The 12,500-nt window shown below is 45.3% G+C and overlaps 3 protein-coding genes across 4 annotated transcripts in view; all 3 read left to right on the top strand.

Moving 5' to 3' along the window:
* The first annotated feature begins 252 nt into the window (after positions 1-252).
* On the top strand, positions 253-3,400 carry si:ch211-195b15.8 (dual specificity protein phosphatase 8). The gene is made up of 5 exons (XM_020649609.3): positions 253-892; positions 1,359-1,453; positions 1,894-2,053; positions 2,254-2,377; positions 2,462-3,400. The coding sequence occupies exons 2-5, from the start codon at positions 1,361-1,363 to the stop codon at positions 3,168-3,170; spliced, it is 1,086 nt and encodes a 361-aa protein (XP_020505265.1). The 5' UTR covers positions 253-892; positions 1,359-1,360; the 3' UTR covers positions 3,171-3,400.
* Positions 3,401-4,488: 1,088 nt separating this feature from the next.
* On the top strand, positions 4,489-8,936 carry rras (RAS related). The gene is made up of 6 exons (XM_020649605.3): positions 4,489-5,126; positions 6,065-6,152; positions 6,651-6,753; positions 7,288-7,396; positions 7,469-7,587; positions 7,780-8,936. The coding sequence occupies exons 1-6, from the start codon at positions 5,040-5,042 to the stop codon at positions 7,865-7,867; spliced, it is 594 nt and encodes a 197-aa protein (XP_020505261.1). The 5' UTR covers positions 4,489-5,039; the 3' UTR covers positions 7,868-8,936.
* An 863-nt stretch (positions 8,937-9,799) lies between these two features.
* The window catches only part of prrg2 (proline rich Gla (G-carboxyglutamic acid) 2), a 3,817-nt gene continuing 1,116 nt past the window's right edge, over positions 9,800-12,500 (top strand). Inside the window, exons 1-4 of one of the 2 annotated variants that reach the window (XM_065965040.1) lie at positions 9,800-9,987; positions 10,080-10,116; positions 10,612-10,784; positions 12,498-12,500. The exon at positions 12,498-12,500 is cut by the window's right edge and continues 31 nt beyond it. In XM_065965040.1, the coding sequence (XP_065821112.1) occupies positions 10,626-10,784; positions 12,498-12,500 (162 nt within the window). In that variant the 5' untranslated portion in view covers positions 9,800-9,987; positions 10,080-10,116; positions 10,612-10,625. Of the gene's footprint in view, positions 10,117-10,611; positions 10,785-12,497 lie in introns of both variants that reach the window. The other variant, XM_020649591.3, reaches the window with a different exon arrangement.

Here is a 12,500-nt window from a genome sequence, read left to right as displayed (position 1 = left end):
ACACACACAAACACTCTCTTACACTCTCTCACACTCTTACACACACACACACACTCTCTCTCTCACACAAACACACACTCTTAAACACACAAACACTCTCTTACACACACACACACTCTCTCTTACACACACACTCTCTTACACACTCTCTCTTACACACACTCTCTCTCTTTCACACACACACTCTCTTTCTCTCTTACACACTCTCTCTCTCTCTCTCTCTCTCTTACACACACACACACACACACACACACACACACTACTTGTTGTAACATCTGATCTAAAGCAGCTTGACAACCTGATCATCCATCTTTAGTGTAAGACTTTGAGCTGTGGTCAGTGGGAGGAGCCAACACTTCTGACAAACATACTGTCACATAAAGTTCCTCCACACTGACTGATACACTGACACCTGCAGCAGCTTTATGAACCTTCACTGATTCCGGAGTTTATCACTGAGGAGTCGCCCTCTGCTGGACAGGAGGAAGAATGCTGTCTGCGTACTAAAGACAAGCCTTTAGCATGACGTCACATGAACCACTGTGAGCCTCCTCTGCTCCATCTCGTTAATAAAGATCTGACTTCATGTTAGAGGATGTGGGTCAGAGATAAACTTGTGTGCGCATGCTCAGACTGCCGCGTTTAATGCACCTGAAGGAACAAGAAAAAGTCCGTTTTAATATTTGCACAGGATCACTGAGGTGTAGAATCATCTCTGCTGAGTCTGCGCGCCCTGCCGGCCTGTGATTGGCTGCAGATGACATCATCCCGTGCTGATCTATTGTTGGACTGAGGATGAGCTCATAGTTTAGAGGAGCCGAGCTCAGAGCACAAAGAGGCAGAGACACCAGGAGCTGCTGCAGACAGAAAACTACCTACTGCGACTCTGACAGTGAGTAACATTCAAGATTCATATTCTTTTGATATCCTGACCCTGCGAGCTGCAGGTTTCTGTGAGCAGCCGGACTATGGGGTCTCTATGAGCTGTAGGTTTCTGTGGTCTCTAGGAACTGCAGGTTTCTATGAGCTGCAGGACTATGGGGTCTCTAGGAGCTGCAGGTTTCTGTGAGCTGCAGGCTTCTGTGAGCTGCAGGACTATGCGAGCTGCAGGTTTTTGTGAGCTGCAGGACTATGCGAGCTGCAGGTTTCTGTGAGCTGCAGGACTATGCGAGCTGCAGGTTTCTGTGAGCAGCAGGACTATGGGGTCTCTAGGAGCTGCAGGTTGACCTGTTCCGACAGAAAGAAGCGCTCAGTCGAGGAGTCGCTGCTGTCAGACCTGCATGCTGCGCACACAGAAACCCAGAGGCTTTAAGGTAGACCCCCTGCAGGTGTAACATGCTGTGTGTTTCCTGTCTCAGACATGCTGTGGACTCGGGACAGAGACTCGGAGAAACCTCCACTCTCCAACATCCTGCCCAGACTCTACCTGGGAGCAGAGAGCGACGTGACGCAGGTGAGTGTGAGCGCTGCAGGTCGACGTTAATAAATATACTTTTAAATGTTATTTTTATGTTCTTATAATGACGTCACTTTGTGCTTTCATTTTCCTTCATGCAATCATTTGTATTAAAGTTATTGTATTATTATTATTATTATTATTACTACTGATTGGAGGAGGTGTTGGTGTTGTTTACAGCTGACTGCTGGTGTTCAGGTAGAGCGCTTTAGTGACGTTATGCAGGACTGTGAGAGCTATGAGCGCCCCCTAATGGAGAGCAAAGGATCAAAACAATGTCCGATTAGATCATTTTGTACTCGAGATAGTTCTGTCAAGTTTCTGCACGCCCACTCTCTCTCTCTCTGCCCTGTGTTTCATAGTGTCTCTCTCTCTCTCCCTCCCTCCCTCTCTCTCTCTCTCTTTCTCTCTCTCCCTCCCTCTCTCTCTCTCTGCAGGACGGCCTGTCGTCTCTGGGGATCTCGTACGTCCTCTCTGTGAGTCGTTGTAGTCCTCAGCCGTCCTTCCTGCCTCACTCTCGTTACCTTCGGATCCCTATCGACGACTCTCTGTGGGACGACCTGCTGCCCTGGATCCCAGAGGCGCTCAGCTTCATCGGTAAGCCCCCCCTCCCCTCCCCCACTCTTCATGCACAGTATACTTTCATGACATCTAACTGTGTGTGTGTGTGTGTGTGTGTGTGTGTGTGTGTGTGTGTGTGTGTGTGTGTGTGTGTGTGTGTGTGTGTGTGTGTGTGTGTGTGTGTGTGTGTGTGTGTGTGTGTGTGTGTGTGTGTGTGTGTGTGTGTGTGTGTTCAGACGGGGCCATGTCCTCGGGGGCCTCGGTCCTGGTCCACTGTGCAGCAGGGATCTCTCGGTCTCCGGCCCTCGCTGTGGCCTACATCATGTACAGTCTGGGACTGGACCTGGACCAGGCCTACAGGTACACTCTCAGATTGGATGTATTGTTATCAGAGTGAGAGGTCGTCCTAAGAAGTCCTAACTTTGCTGTCCTGTGTCTCTGCAGGTTTGTGAAGGAGCGTCGTCCCTCCATCTCTCCAAACTTTAACTTCCTGGGTCAGCTGCAGCTTTTCCAGAGCACGCTGAGCCTCAACACGCCTGCAGGGGGCGGCATCACCCATCATCCTGACTGTAACCCCGCCCACAGCGAGCAACAGTCTGACTGTAACCCCGCCCACAATGAGCAACATTCTGACTGTAACCCCGCCCACAACGAGCAGAGGGCGGAGCATCAGGAAGCCTCAGATCTGACAGATCAGAGCGGACACAGACTCCGATTTGAGGAAAGGGGGATCCAACATCTTCATGAGACTCTAAACCTGCAGCAGAGGGAACGTCATGTCCCACCCCCCTTCACACTACAACTCCCAGCATCCTCTGCTTCACTACAGGACAAACGTAAGAGCCTCACCCTCTCTCTGACACCGCTGGGAGTCAGCCCTGTCCCCCCTGCAGGGGGGGCAACCACACCTTACAGAGACAGTAAACAGGACGTCCACAGGGAGCACAGCGCCCCCCACAGGCAGCACAGCGCCCCCCAAAGGCAGCAGAAGGAGCACAGCGCCCCCCACAGGCAGCAGAAGGAACAGGGTCTGCTGTCCCCGTTCAGCTTCAGCCTCAACAAGCTGCTGGACTGGGGGGAGAGGCTGCTACTGGGGGGTCTGTTTGTCCCCCCTGTGAAGATGGGACAGCCCGCCCTGCCGTACAGGTGCTGAGGGCGGGGCTTATGTGTGAGCATGTTTGTTAAAGATAATGATGTTTGTACAGACAGAGAGCTGATTTATTTATTGATGATTTATTTATTACAGAGACGATTCTATAAAAAGTTTACATGAAAACAAACATCAGCTGATCTTGTGACCTTGTGATCATGTGACCTTGTGATCGGCGCTTTAAGACTTTGATTTCATGTATTTATGATCATTAAACTGTCGGATTGACTCAACATGTTTGAATGTGTCAGAATATTAAATTACATAAATCAGAGGTTACCAAGCTTTTCATCATAAGAGCGCCCCCTGCTGGTGTCTCAACAAACAGAGCCCCTCAGGACCTAACCCCCCTAAAGTGATACCCTGCTGTCAGAATGGAACACGAATTCATTACTTTGATTTGAGTGACAGGTGAGTCTGATACCTTTGAGTTCATATGTGAAGCTTTTATTTTGAAAGCCTCAGAGCAGACACAGCCTCGCTCTCTCTCCTAGCGGGGCGGGACAGCACCTTTGGAGCCAATATATGGTATAATAAACCTGTGGTTCTCACCTGGTCCAGCCCCAGGATCCGCCAGCACCTCTTAACGAGAAGTTGTGACATGAAAAACTGAAAAGTTTCAACCACTCGGATTGATTTTGAAGCCGTTTGGACGTCAGAACAAAACAAAGGGCTCACTGACAACGACTCCACGAACCTGTTCTGGGTCCCGACCCTCCAGTTGAGAACCACAGATGTAACCGTTTCACTGTTAATAACCATGGTGACTTCATTTGACAGCCTGGTGTCACTAGGCATTAAAACATTCTGCAGCTCTACATCTTAAACCTGCATTCTCTCTGATGTCCAGCAGGGGGCAGAAGAGGTCTGCAGCTGATTCCCTCAGTTACAGTTTAAAGTCTCAGTGTAAAGATACACAGAGGTGATCATGCTCCTGTGTTATAATAAATAAAGATGAAATCATTTCAGTAGAATCTACACTAACCAATCACAGGGCTGAACTGCTTTCACATCCGGTGCAAAATATAACACTTCAGCTCTCTGTCCGCCTCATGAGGGCCCCCTGCAGGTGAACTCCCGGTGAAGTTTTCAGGTACAGAGGTGAAGTATGTGCTGCCTCAGGGCAAGGATATCACACACACACACACACACACACACACACACACACACACACACACACACACAGATTTTAGATCTACTTTTTATAGATCCAGATGTTATAGATCAGTATGACGCACCCTGTTCTGCCCTCGTGCTGCTTTCTTACATCCTGTTAAAAAAAAGTCTAATGTAACGTCACGGAACCTCCAAATGACCAAATAAGGAAAGTGACACACGCTAGAGGAATGTGTTCAACTCAGATTTCATTTTAATGATCCGAAGAGACGAAACAGACGATCACAATTTTAACTACTGTTACACGCGCACACACAAACACACACACACGCACTCTGAAGGCTGCGTGTGTTAGTGTGTTTTAGTGTTACTGTGTGTGTTACTGTGTGTGTCTGTGTTAGTCTGTGTGAGTTTTAGAGAAAGAAAAGAGGAAGTAGCTCCGCCCTCAGTCCGCCTGCAGGAGGAGAACAGCTCGGAGCTTCACAGGTCGCGAAGGAGAAACTGTGACTGAGAACAGGCTTCTGTCCCCGGCGTGGATCAGCGCAAAGCCCCGCTGCTGCTCTTCGTGAGTCCGCTCCACCATGAGCTCCATGTGAACAACTTTACACTGAAGACACAACTGTTGCTCACAGGATCGGCTCTCATCGGCTCTCATCGGCTCTGGGCCTCGGCAGCTGCAACACTCTTCAGGTCCCAGACTATCTTTGGTCCGGATCGGTCCCGGATAAATCCCGGATCAGACCCGGCTCGGTAACAATGAGCGGAGAGGAGGAGAGATACAAACTGGTGGTGGTGGGAGGAGGAGGGGTGGGCAAGAGCGCGCTGACCATCCAGTTCATCCAGGTACACCCACCCACACACACACACACACACACACACACACACACACACACACACAGTAACACACACACTTGTTGTTGTTGATTTTCTCTTTATTGACTTTTTTCTTGTTCGTCCACTGCTGTGAGATAACTCCACAGGTGATGTGATGTTTCTCTCGTCTGATTGGCCCAAAAGGGAAAACACACAGAAAAAAAGGGGGGGGGGGGGCGTCTCAGTCACACTCAAACATCAACAACAAACACAAGCATTTGTTTGTTGCCATGGCGTGCAGGAGTTAAACTACAACGACAATCCATGACCAATCATCTTCTTGCCTGTTGTTGCCATGGTGACAAACAGGTTTTTCTCTATCCTTTGATTTTTGACCAGTTTTCTATAGAAGGTTAAAATCCTGTTGTCGTGACAACCCTACCACCGGAGCTCATGCTATCAGACCCTGATGGACTGATGCAGACCCTGATGGACTGATGCAGACCCTGATGGACTGAGCTACACACTTGTTCACACATCAGAGGGCAATCTTTGACTGATCGTCAAAGATTGTTACACCTCGATGGAAACACGGACAAGGATCTGCTTAAAGTCCTTTAGAAAATAAGTTGCTGATCTGAGAGTTCCTGGTGTTGTAAAGTCTGCGTTCCTGCTCATGATGTCCCTGAAGTGAACAGAAACATGAATCACTGCTGCAGATTTTTAAAAAGGGAGCAGCACTTTCCTGATGTAGTAAGAACTGTTTCCTGTGGTGTAAAGGCTCCTGATCCCTGGATCAAATTCCTGTGGTGTAAAGGTTCCTGGTCCCTGGATCGAGTTCCTTTGGTGTAAAGGTTCTTGGTCCCTGGATCGAGTTCCTGTGGTGTAAAGGTTCTTGGTCCCTGGATCGAGTTCCTTTGGTGTAAACGAGTCTTTGTGTCTCTTCTTCTTTCTTTCTTTCTTTTCAGTCCTACTTCATCTCCGACTACGACCCAACCATCGAGGACTCGTACACCAAGATTTGCTCTGTGGACGGAAAGGAGACCAGACTGGACAGTGAGTGTACACACACACACACACACACACACCCTCTTTTTCCACACACTGACTCAGACCCACAGGAGTGTGAATGTGTGTGTGTGTGTGTGGCCCTGTTAGGACTTGTCATGAGTGGGCAGGCTGCAGAATGTTGGGTCACACTGATGTTTCCAAAACCACACAAACACACACACACACACACACACACACACACACACACACACACACACACACACACACACACACACACACACACACACACACACACACACACATGAATCATATTTTGAGGAAATCTGTGATGACAACACATGGGTTTAATTTGTGTTAATATTAAGACTAACTGTGTGTGTGTGTGTGTGTGTGTGTGTGTCTATGTGTGTGTGTGTCTATGTGTCTGTGTGTGTGTGTCTGTGTGTGTGTGTGTGTGTGTCTATGTGTCTGTGTGTGTGTGTGTGTGTGTGTGTGTGTGTGTGTGTGTGTGTGTGTGTGTGTGTGTGTGTGTGTGTGTATCAGTCTTGGACACAGCTGGTCAGGAGGAGTTTGGAGCGATGAGGGAGCAGTACATGAGATCAGGAGAAGGATTCTTACTCGTGTTCGCTCTCAACGACCGGGGCAGGTAAAACACCTGAGCAAACAGGAAGTGAGGTCACAGTTTAGACTGATCTCTCGCCCAGAGCAAACTCTCACCTATGTCCTTTAACCTGTATCCTCTGTCCTTTATCCTGTTTCCTTTAACCTGTGTCCTCTGTCCTCTCACCTGTATACTTTAACCTGTGTCCACTGTCCCTGTGTCCTCTGTCCTTTATCCTGTTTCCTTTAACCTGTGTCCTCTGTCCTTGTGTCCTCTGTCCTCTCACCTGTATACTTTAACCTTTGTCCTCTGTCCTTGTGTCCTCTGTCCTTTATACTGTTTCCTTTAACCTGTGTCCTTGCGTCCTCTGTCCTCTCACCTGTGTCCTTTAACCTGTGTCCTCTGTCCTTGTGTCCTCTGTCCTTGTGTCCTCTGTCCTTATGTCCTCTGTCCTTTAACCTTTGTCCTCTCACCTGTGTCCTTTAACCTGTGTCCTCTGTCCTTGTGTCTTCTGTCCTCTCACCTCTGTCCTCTCACCTGTGTCCTCTGTCCTTGCGTCCTCTGTCCTTGTGTCCTCAGCTACCATGAGGTGCAGAAGTTCCACACTCAGATTCTGCGGGTGAAAGACAGAGACGACTTCCCGATGGTGCTGGTGGGGAACAAAGCGGACCTGGAGCAGCAGAGAGTGGTAAGAGGTTACTGCACATGCTCAGTGGATCACTTCTGAAGACATGGTGATGACCATGCTTTCTGTGTTCAGATCTCCAGAGAGGACGCTCAGGCGTTCGCCTCAGAGAACAGGATCCACTACATGGAGGCGTCGGCCAAGAACCGCTATAACGTGGACGAGTGCTTCCTGGAGCTGGTTAAGATCATCAGGTACCCGTTTGATTCTTTTCACTTCCTGTGTGAACGCTCAGACTGAGAACACGCCCCCCTCCAGTCCAACACCGATTCCAGATGTTTAATTTATTCACATTTAAAAAACCTTTTTCTTCCATTACAGTAAATGTATTTATTTAAACCCTGAAGTTTCATCTCTCTCTCTCTTCCTCCCTCGCTCGCCCCCAGACGGTTTCAGGAGATGGAGAGTCCTCCTCTTCCGGCTCACCACACGGGCAAACAGAAGGGAGGGGGCTGTCCCTGTGTCCTCCTCTGAGGACGGTTACCATGGAGACCACAGTCTCATCCCACTGCAGTTCATCCAAAGAGGAGCGTGTGTATTTGTGTGTGTGTGTGCGTGAGAGAGAGAGAGAGAGAGACAGGGTGCATTTTTTTTTTTTTTTTTGCACTTTTTGCCAAAGTCATTTTTTTGTGTCTCCGGTGAGCACTGTGACTGATTAACATATTTACAATGTTCTACTTTATTTCAAAACGTCTGTGACATTTCAACATGTGGCAACACCTCTCACAACGGTCATGCTACATCGGCCAGCAGGGGGCAGCAGACAGAGGTGGACAAACAGCAGGTGTCAGCAAGTGTCGCTGTAAATAACCTTCATGTCCGTCAACCTGTAGCGTTAGGGGTGATACCTGTGTCACACCTGTTTCACACCTGTGTCACACCTGTGTCACACCTGTGTCATACCTGTGTCACACCTGTTTCATATCGGTGTCATACCTGTGTCATACCTGTGTCATACCTGTTTCATATCGGTGTCATACCTGTTTCATATCGGTGTCATACCTGTGTCACACCTGTTTCATACCCTTGTCACACCTGTTTCATACCTGTTTCATACCTGTGTCATACCTGTGTCATACCTGTTTCATATCGGTGTCATACCTGTGTCATACCTGTTTCAGACCTGTTTCATACCTGTGTCATACCTGTGTCACACCTGTTTCATACCTGTGTCACACCTGTTTCATACCTGTTTCATATCGGTCTCATACCTGTGTCCTACCTGTTTCAGACCTGTGTCATACCTGTTTCTTACCTGTAATCTGTCTCATCTGTGACGCTCGTTAGGGGCGGGGTCTTGTCAGCAGACACTTCCCCCATCATTTGTGATGTGTTTTAGGCCACATGTACACGAGAACGATCCTCTGACAACAGGGTCGTTTATTTTGTTTTCAATTGTTCTAGTGGTGCAGTAAAGGGTCGGGGTCAGAGGTCAAACCCTCGGTTTGTCTTTAGAACATCATATTTATATCTCCTTTTAAAAACATCCTGATTTTTATATTAAAGTTCAAACTTCTTTTATCAATAAACTTTAAATCAAACATTTCTCTCGTCTTTAATGACTTAAACTGAACGTCTGCATATGTCTGTTTGTTTACCTGTCTGTTTGTTTACCTACCTGTTTGTTTACCTGTCGGTTTGTCGTTTTTCATTTCTTCTAAGGATCTTTATAGTGGATAGAGTGAGACACCCAGGGAGAGAGAGGCGAGTGGTTGGGGTGTGCATCGCATATGCAGAGGCTGTAGTCCTTGGAGCGGACCAAATCTGACCTTGGCTCTTTTCCCACAAATCCTTCCCAACACTCTCTCTCCCTGATTTCCAACTCTTTCCAAAAAAAGTCATAAAAAGCCCCCAAAAAATCAACCTTTAAAAAAAAAAAAGGGGGTGAGAAAGAGAGATCGGGGAAAGACATGTGGAAAAGGAGCCACTGGTGGTCAGACCTGAACCTGGGTCACCTGCACTAACAGCTAGGCTACCAGTCTGAGCATGTTTGAGAGGACCTTCATGTGGCTCTTAAAATAAGGTTTGGGGACCTTGTCCCTGAGGGGGGTTCTCTTTAAGTAATTATTGTTTCTTATCTGATCCCAACTTTAACATATGGCATTTTAAACTGCAGTTACTTAGTGGTACCACTAGATGTCAGTGTTGCCCTCCACTTCTGACAGGGACTCTTAGCATAATTTCCTGTTCCTATTTCTCTAGAGTGTTTCTTTTTCTGTGTTTGTAACTTTTTAAACACAATGGGAGTTCTAAAGTTCTGAATGAATCAGACAGAAGAGTTCATGAGAGCAGCTTGTCTTTACTGACTAAACACTGAGTAAAGAGAGTGAGACAGGTGGACAGACAGGTTTGTGGAGGTCCCTCCCTCCTGCAGGTATGTCGTCTAACAGGTTTCAGATCTGACTCTGGGAAACTTCAACTCACCTCACAATAAGGAAGGTGAACCTGCAGCCTCCGTGTTCCTGAAGCTCTACAGGAGTGACTGACTTCACCTCTCACACACAGCTGCACCAGTAGAAGGAGACACCTGGACAGGTGAATAAGTAGAAGGAGACACCTGGACAGTGAATAAGTAGAAGGAGACACCTGGACAGGTGAGGCTCTACAGACGTCCTTCTCGTCTTTCTTGTGGTGTTTGTTTGTTGAGATGGCGGCCGTGTGGATCTGTGTTCTGTCTCTGCTGCAGCTCGTCTTCTGCTTCGTCCCCTTCAGACAACAGCCAGGTAAGCTCACACACACACACACACACACACACACACACACACACACACACACACACACACACACACACAGACACATAGACACACACAGACACATAGACACACATACACAGACACACACACACACACACACACAGACACACACACACACACACACACACACGCAGACACATAGACACACACACACACACACACACACGCAGACACATAGACACACACACACATACACACACACACACACACACACACACACAGACACACACACACACACACACACACACATAGACACACATACACACACACACAGACACATAGACACACACACACACACACACACACACACACACACGCAGACACATAGACACACACACACACGCAGACACACACACACACACACACACACACACACACACACACACACACACACACACACACTGCTGTGCTGGATGTGTCTCAATGTTGTTGTTGTTGTTGTTGTTGTTGTTGTTTGTCCTGCAGGAGCCCCCGTGCAGATGGAGGAGCGCGCGGCGTCTTCCTTCCTGTCTCGCTCTCTGCTCTATAACAGCTGGGACTTCGAGGTGGTGGTGGCCGACAGTCTGGAGAGAGAGTGTGTGGAGGAGATGTGCAGCTACGAGGAGGCCAGGGAGGTGTTCGAGGACGACGCGCTGACGGTACACCTGCAGCTGATCAGCTGCAACATACATGGAGAGCTACTTCAACAGCTATAGCTATAGATCTATAACATCTACAACATATAGATCTATAACAAATCTACAACATATAGATCTACAACATCTAAAACATCTACAACATATAGATCTACAACATCTATAACATCTATAACATATAGATCTACAACATCTATAACATATATAACTATAATATCTACAACATATAGATCTTAAACATCTATAACATCTACAACATATAGATCTACAACATCTATAACATCTGCAACATATAGAGCTATAACATCTATAAAATCTACAACATATAGATCTACAACATCTACAACATCTACAACATAGAGATCTACAACATCTACAACATCTATAACATCTATAACATATAGATCAACAACATCTATAACATATATAACTATAATATCTACAACATATAGATCTTCAACATCTATAACATCTGCAACATATAGATCTACAACATCTACAACATCTATAACATATAGATCTACAACATCTAAAACATCTATAACATATAGATCTACAACATCTAAAACATCTATAACATATAGAGCTATAACATCTATAACATATAGAACCATAACATCTATAACATCTACAACATATAGATCTACAACATCTAAAACATCTATAACATATAGAACCATAACATCTATAACATCTACAACATATAGATCTACAACATCTACAACATCTATAACATATAGATCTACAACATCTAAAACATCTATAACATATAGATCTACAACATCTACAACATCTATAACATATAGATCTACAACATCTAAAACATCTATAACATATAGAGCTATAACATCTATAACATATAGAGCTATAACATCTATAATATATAGATCTACAACATCTAAAACATCTATAACATATAGAACCATAACATCTATAACATCTACAACATATAGATCTACAACATCTAAAACATCTATAACATATAGAACCATAACATCTATAACATCTACAACATATAGATCTACAACATCTACAACATCTATAACATCTACAACATATAGATCTACAACATCTAAAACATCTATAACATATAGAGCTATAACATCTATAACATATAGATTTACAACATCTATAACATCTACAACATAGAGCTCTACAACATCTAAAACATCTACAACATATAGATCTACAACATCTAAAACATCTATAACATATAGATCTACAACATCTAAAACATCTATAACATATAGATCTACAACATCTAAAACATCTATATCATATAGATCTACAACATCTATAACATCTACAACATATAGATCTACAACATCTAAAACATCTATAACATATAGAACCATAACATCTATAACATATAGAACTATAACATCTATAACATATAGATCTATAACATCTATAACTATAACATCTATAACATATAGATCTATAGCATACAGTATATTAACTATAGATCTATAACATATAGATCTACAACATATATTAACTATAGATCTATAACATATAGAGCACTCAGTGTCGTCTCTTTAACGCTTTAATTTTCACTTCAGAAACACGGCCAAACATAAGTCTGATGAATGTTTACATGTAAACGAAGAGATAAAAACAACAACCCGAGGTCTATCATGTGTATAGAACGACATCTGATAGAAACTGAACCTCTTTTTCTGCTTCATTCATGAAATCTTTTTTCTTCATTTTTAGAAA

Source organism: Labrus bergylta, chromosome 16 (assembly GCF_963930695.1).
Source record: "Labrus bergylta chromosome 16, fLabBer1.1, whole genome shotgun sequence".
In the NCBI taxonomy this organism is placed as follows: Eukaryota; Metazoa; Chordata; class Actinopteri; order Labriformes; family Labridae; genus Labrus; species Labrus bergylta.
Note: the sequence above shows the minus strand (reverse complement) of the source record. Positions and strands in the feature narration are given on the sequence as shown.

Excerpts from the sequence above, each read along its gene's own strand:
- si:ch211-195b15.8 (XM_020649609.3), top strand. The coding sequence starts at position 1,361 with ATGCTGTGGACTCGGGACAGAGACTCGGAGAAACCTCCACTCTCCAAC. Across the intron at positions 2,054-2,253 it reads AGAGGCGCTCAGCTTCATCG|ACGGGGCCATGTCCTCGGGG; the intron begins GTAAGCCCCCCC and ends GTGTGTGTTCAG. Across the intron at positions 2,378-2,461 it reads GACCTGGACCAGGCCTACAG|GTTTGTGAAGGAGCGTCGTC; the intron begins GTACACTCTCAG and ends GTGTCTCTGCAG.
- rras (XM_020649605.3), top strand. The coding sequence starts at position 5,040 with ATGAGCGGAGAGGAGGAGAGATACAAACTGGTGGTGGTGGGAGGAGGA. Across the intron at positions 6,153-6,650 it reads AAAGGAGACCAGACTGGACA|TCTTGGACACAGCTGGTCAG; the intron begins GTGAGTGTACAC and ends TGTGTGTATCAG. Across the intron at positions 6,754-7,287 it reads GCTCTCAACGACCGGGGCAG|CTACCATGAGGTGCAGAAGT; the intron begins GTAAAACACCTG and ends TTGTGTCCTCAG.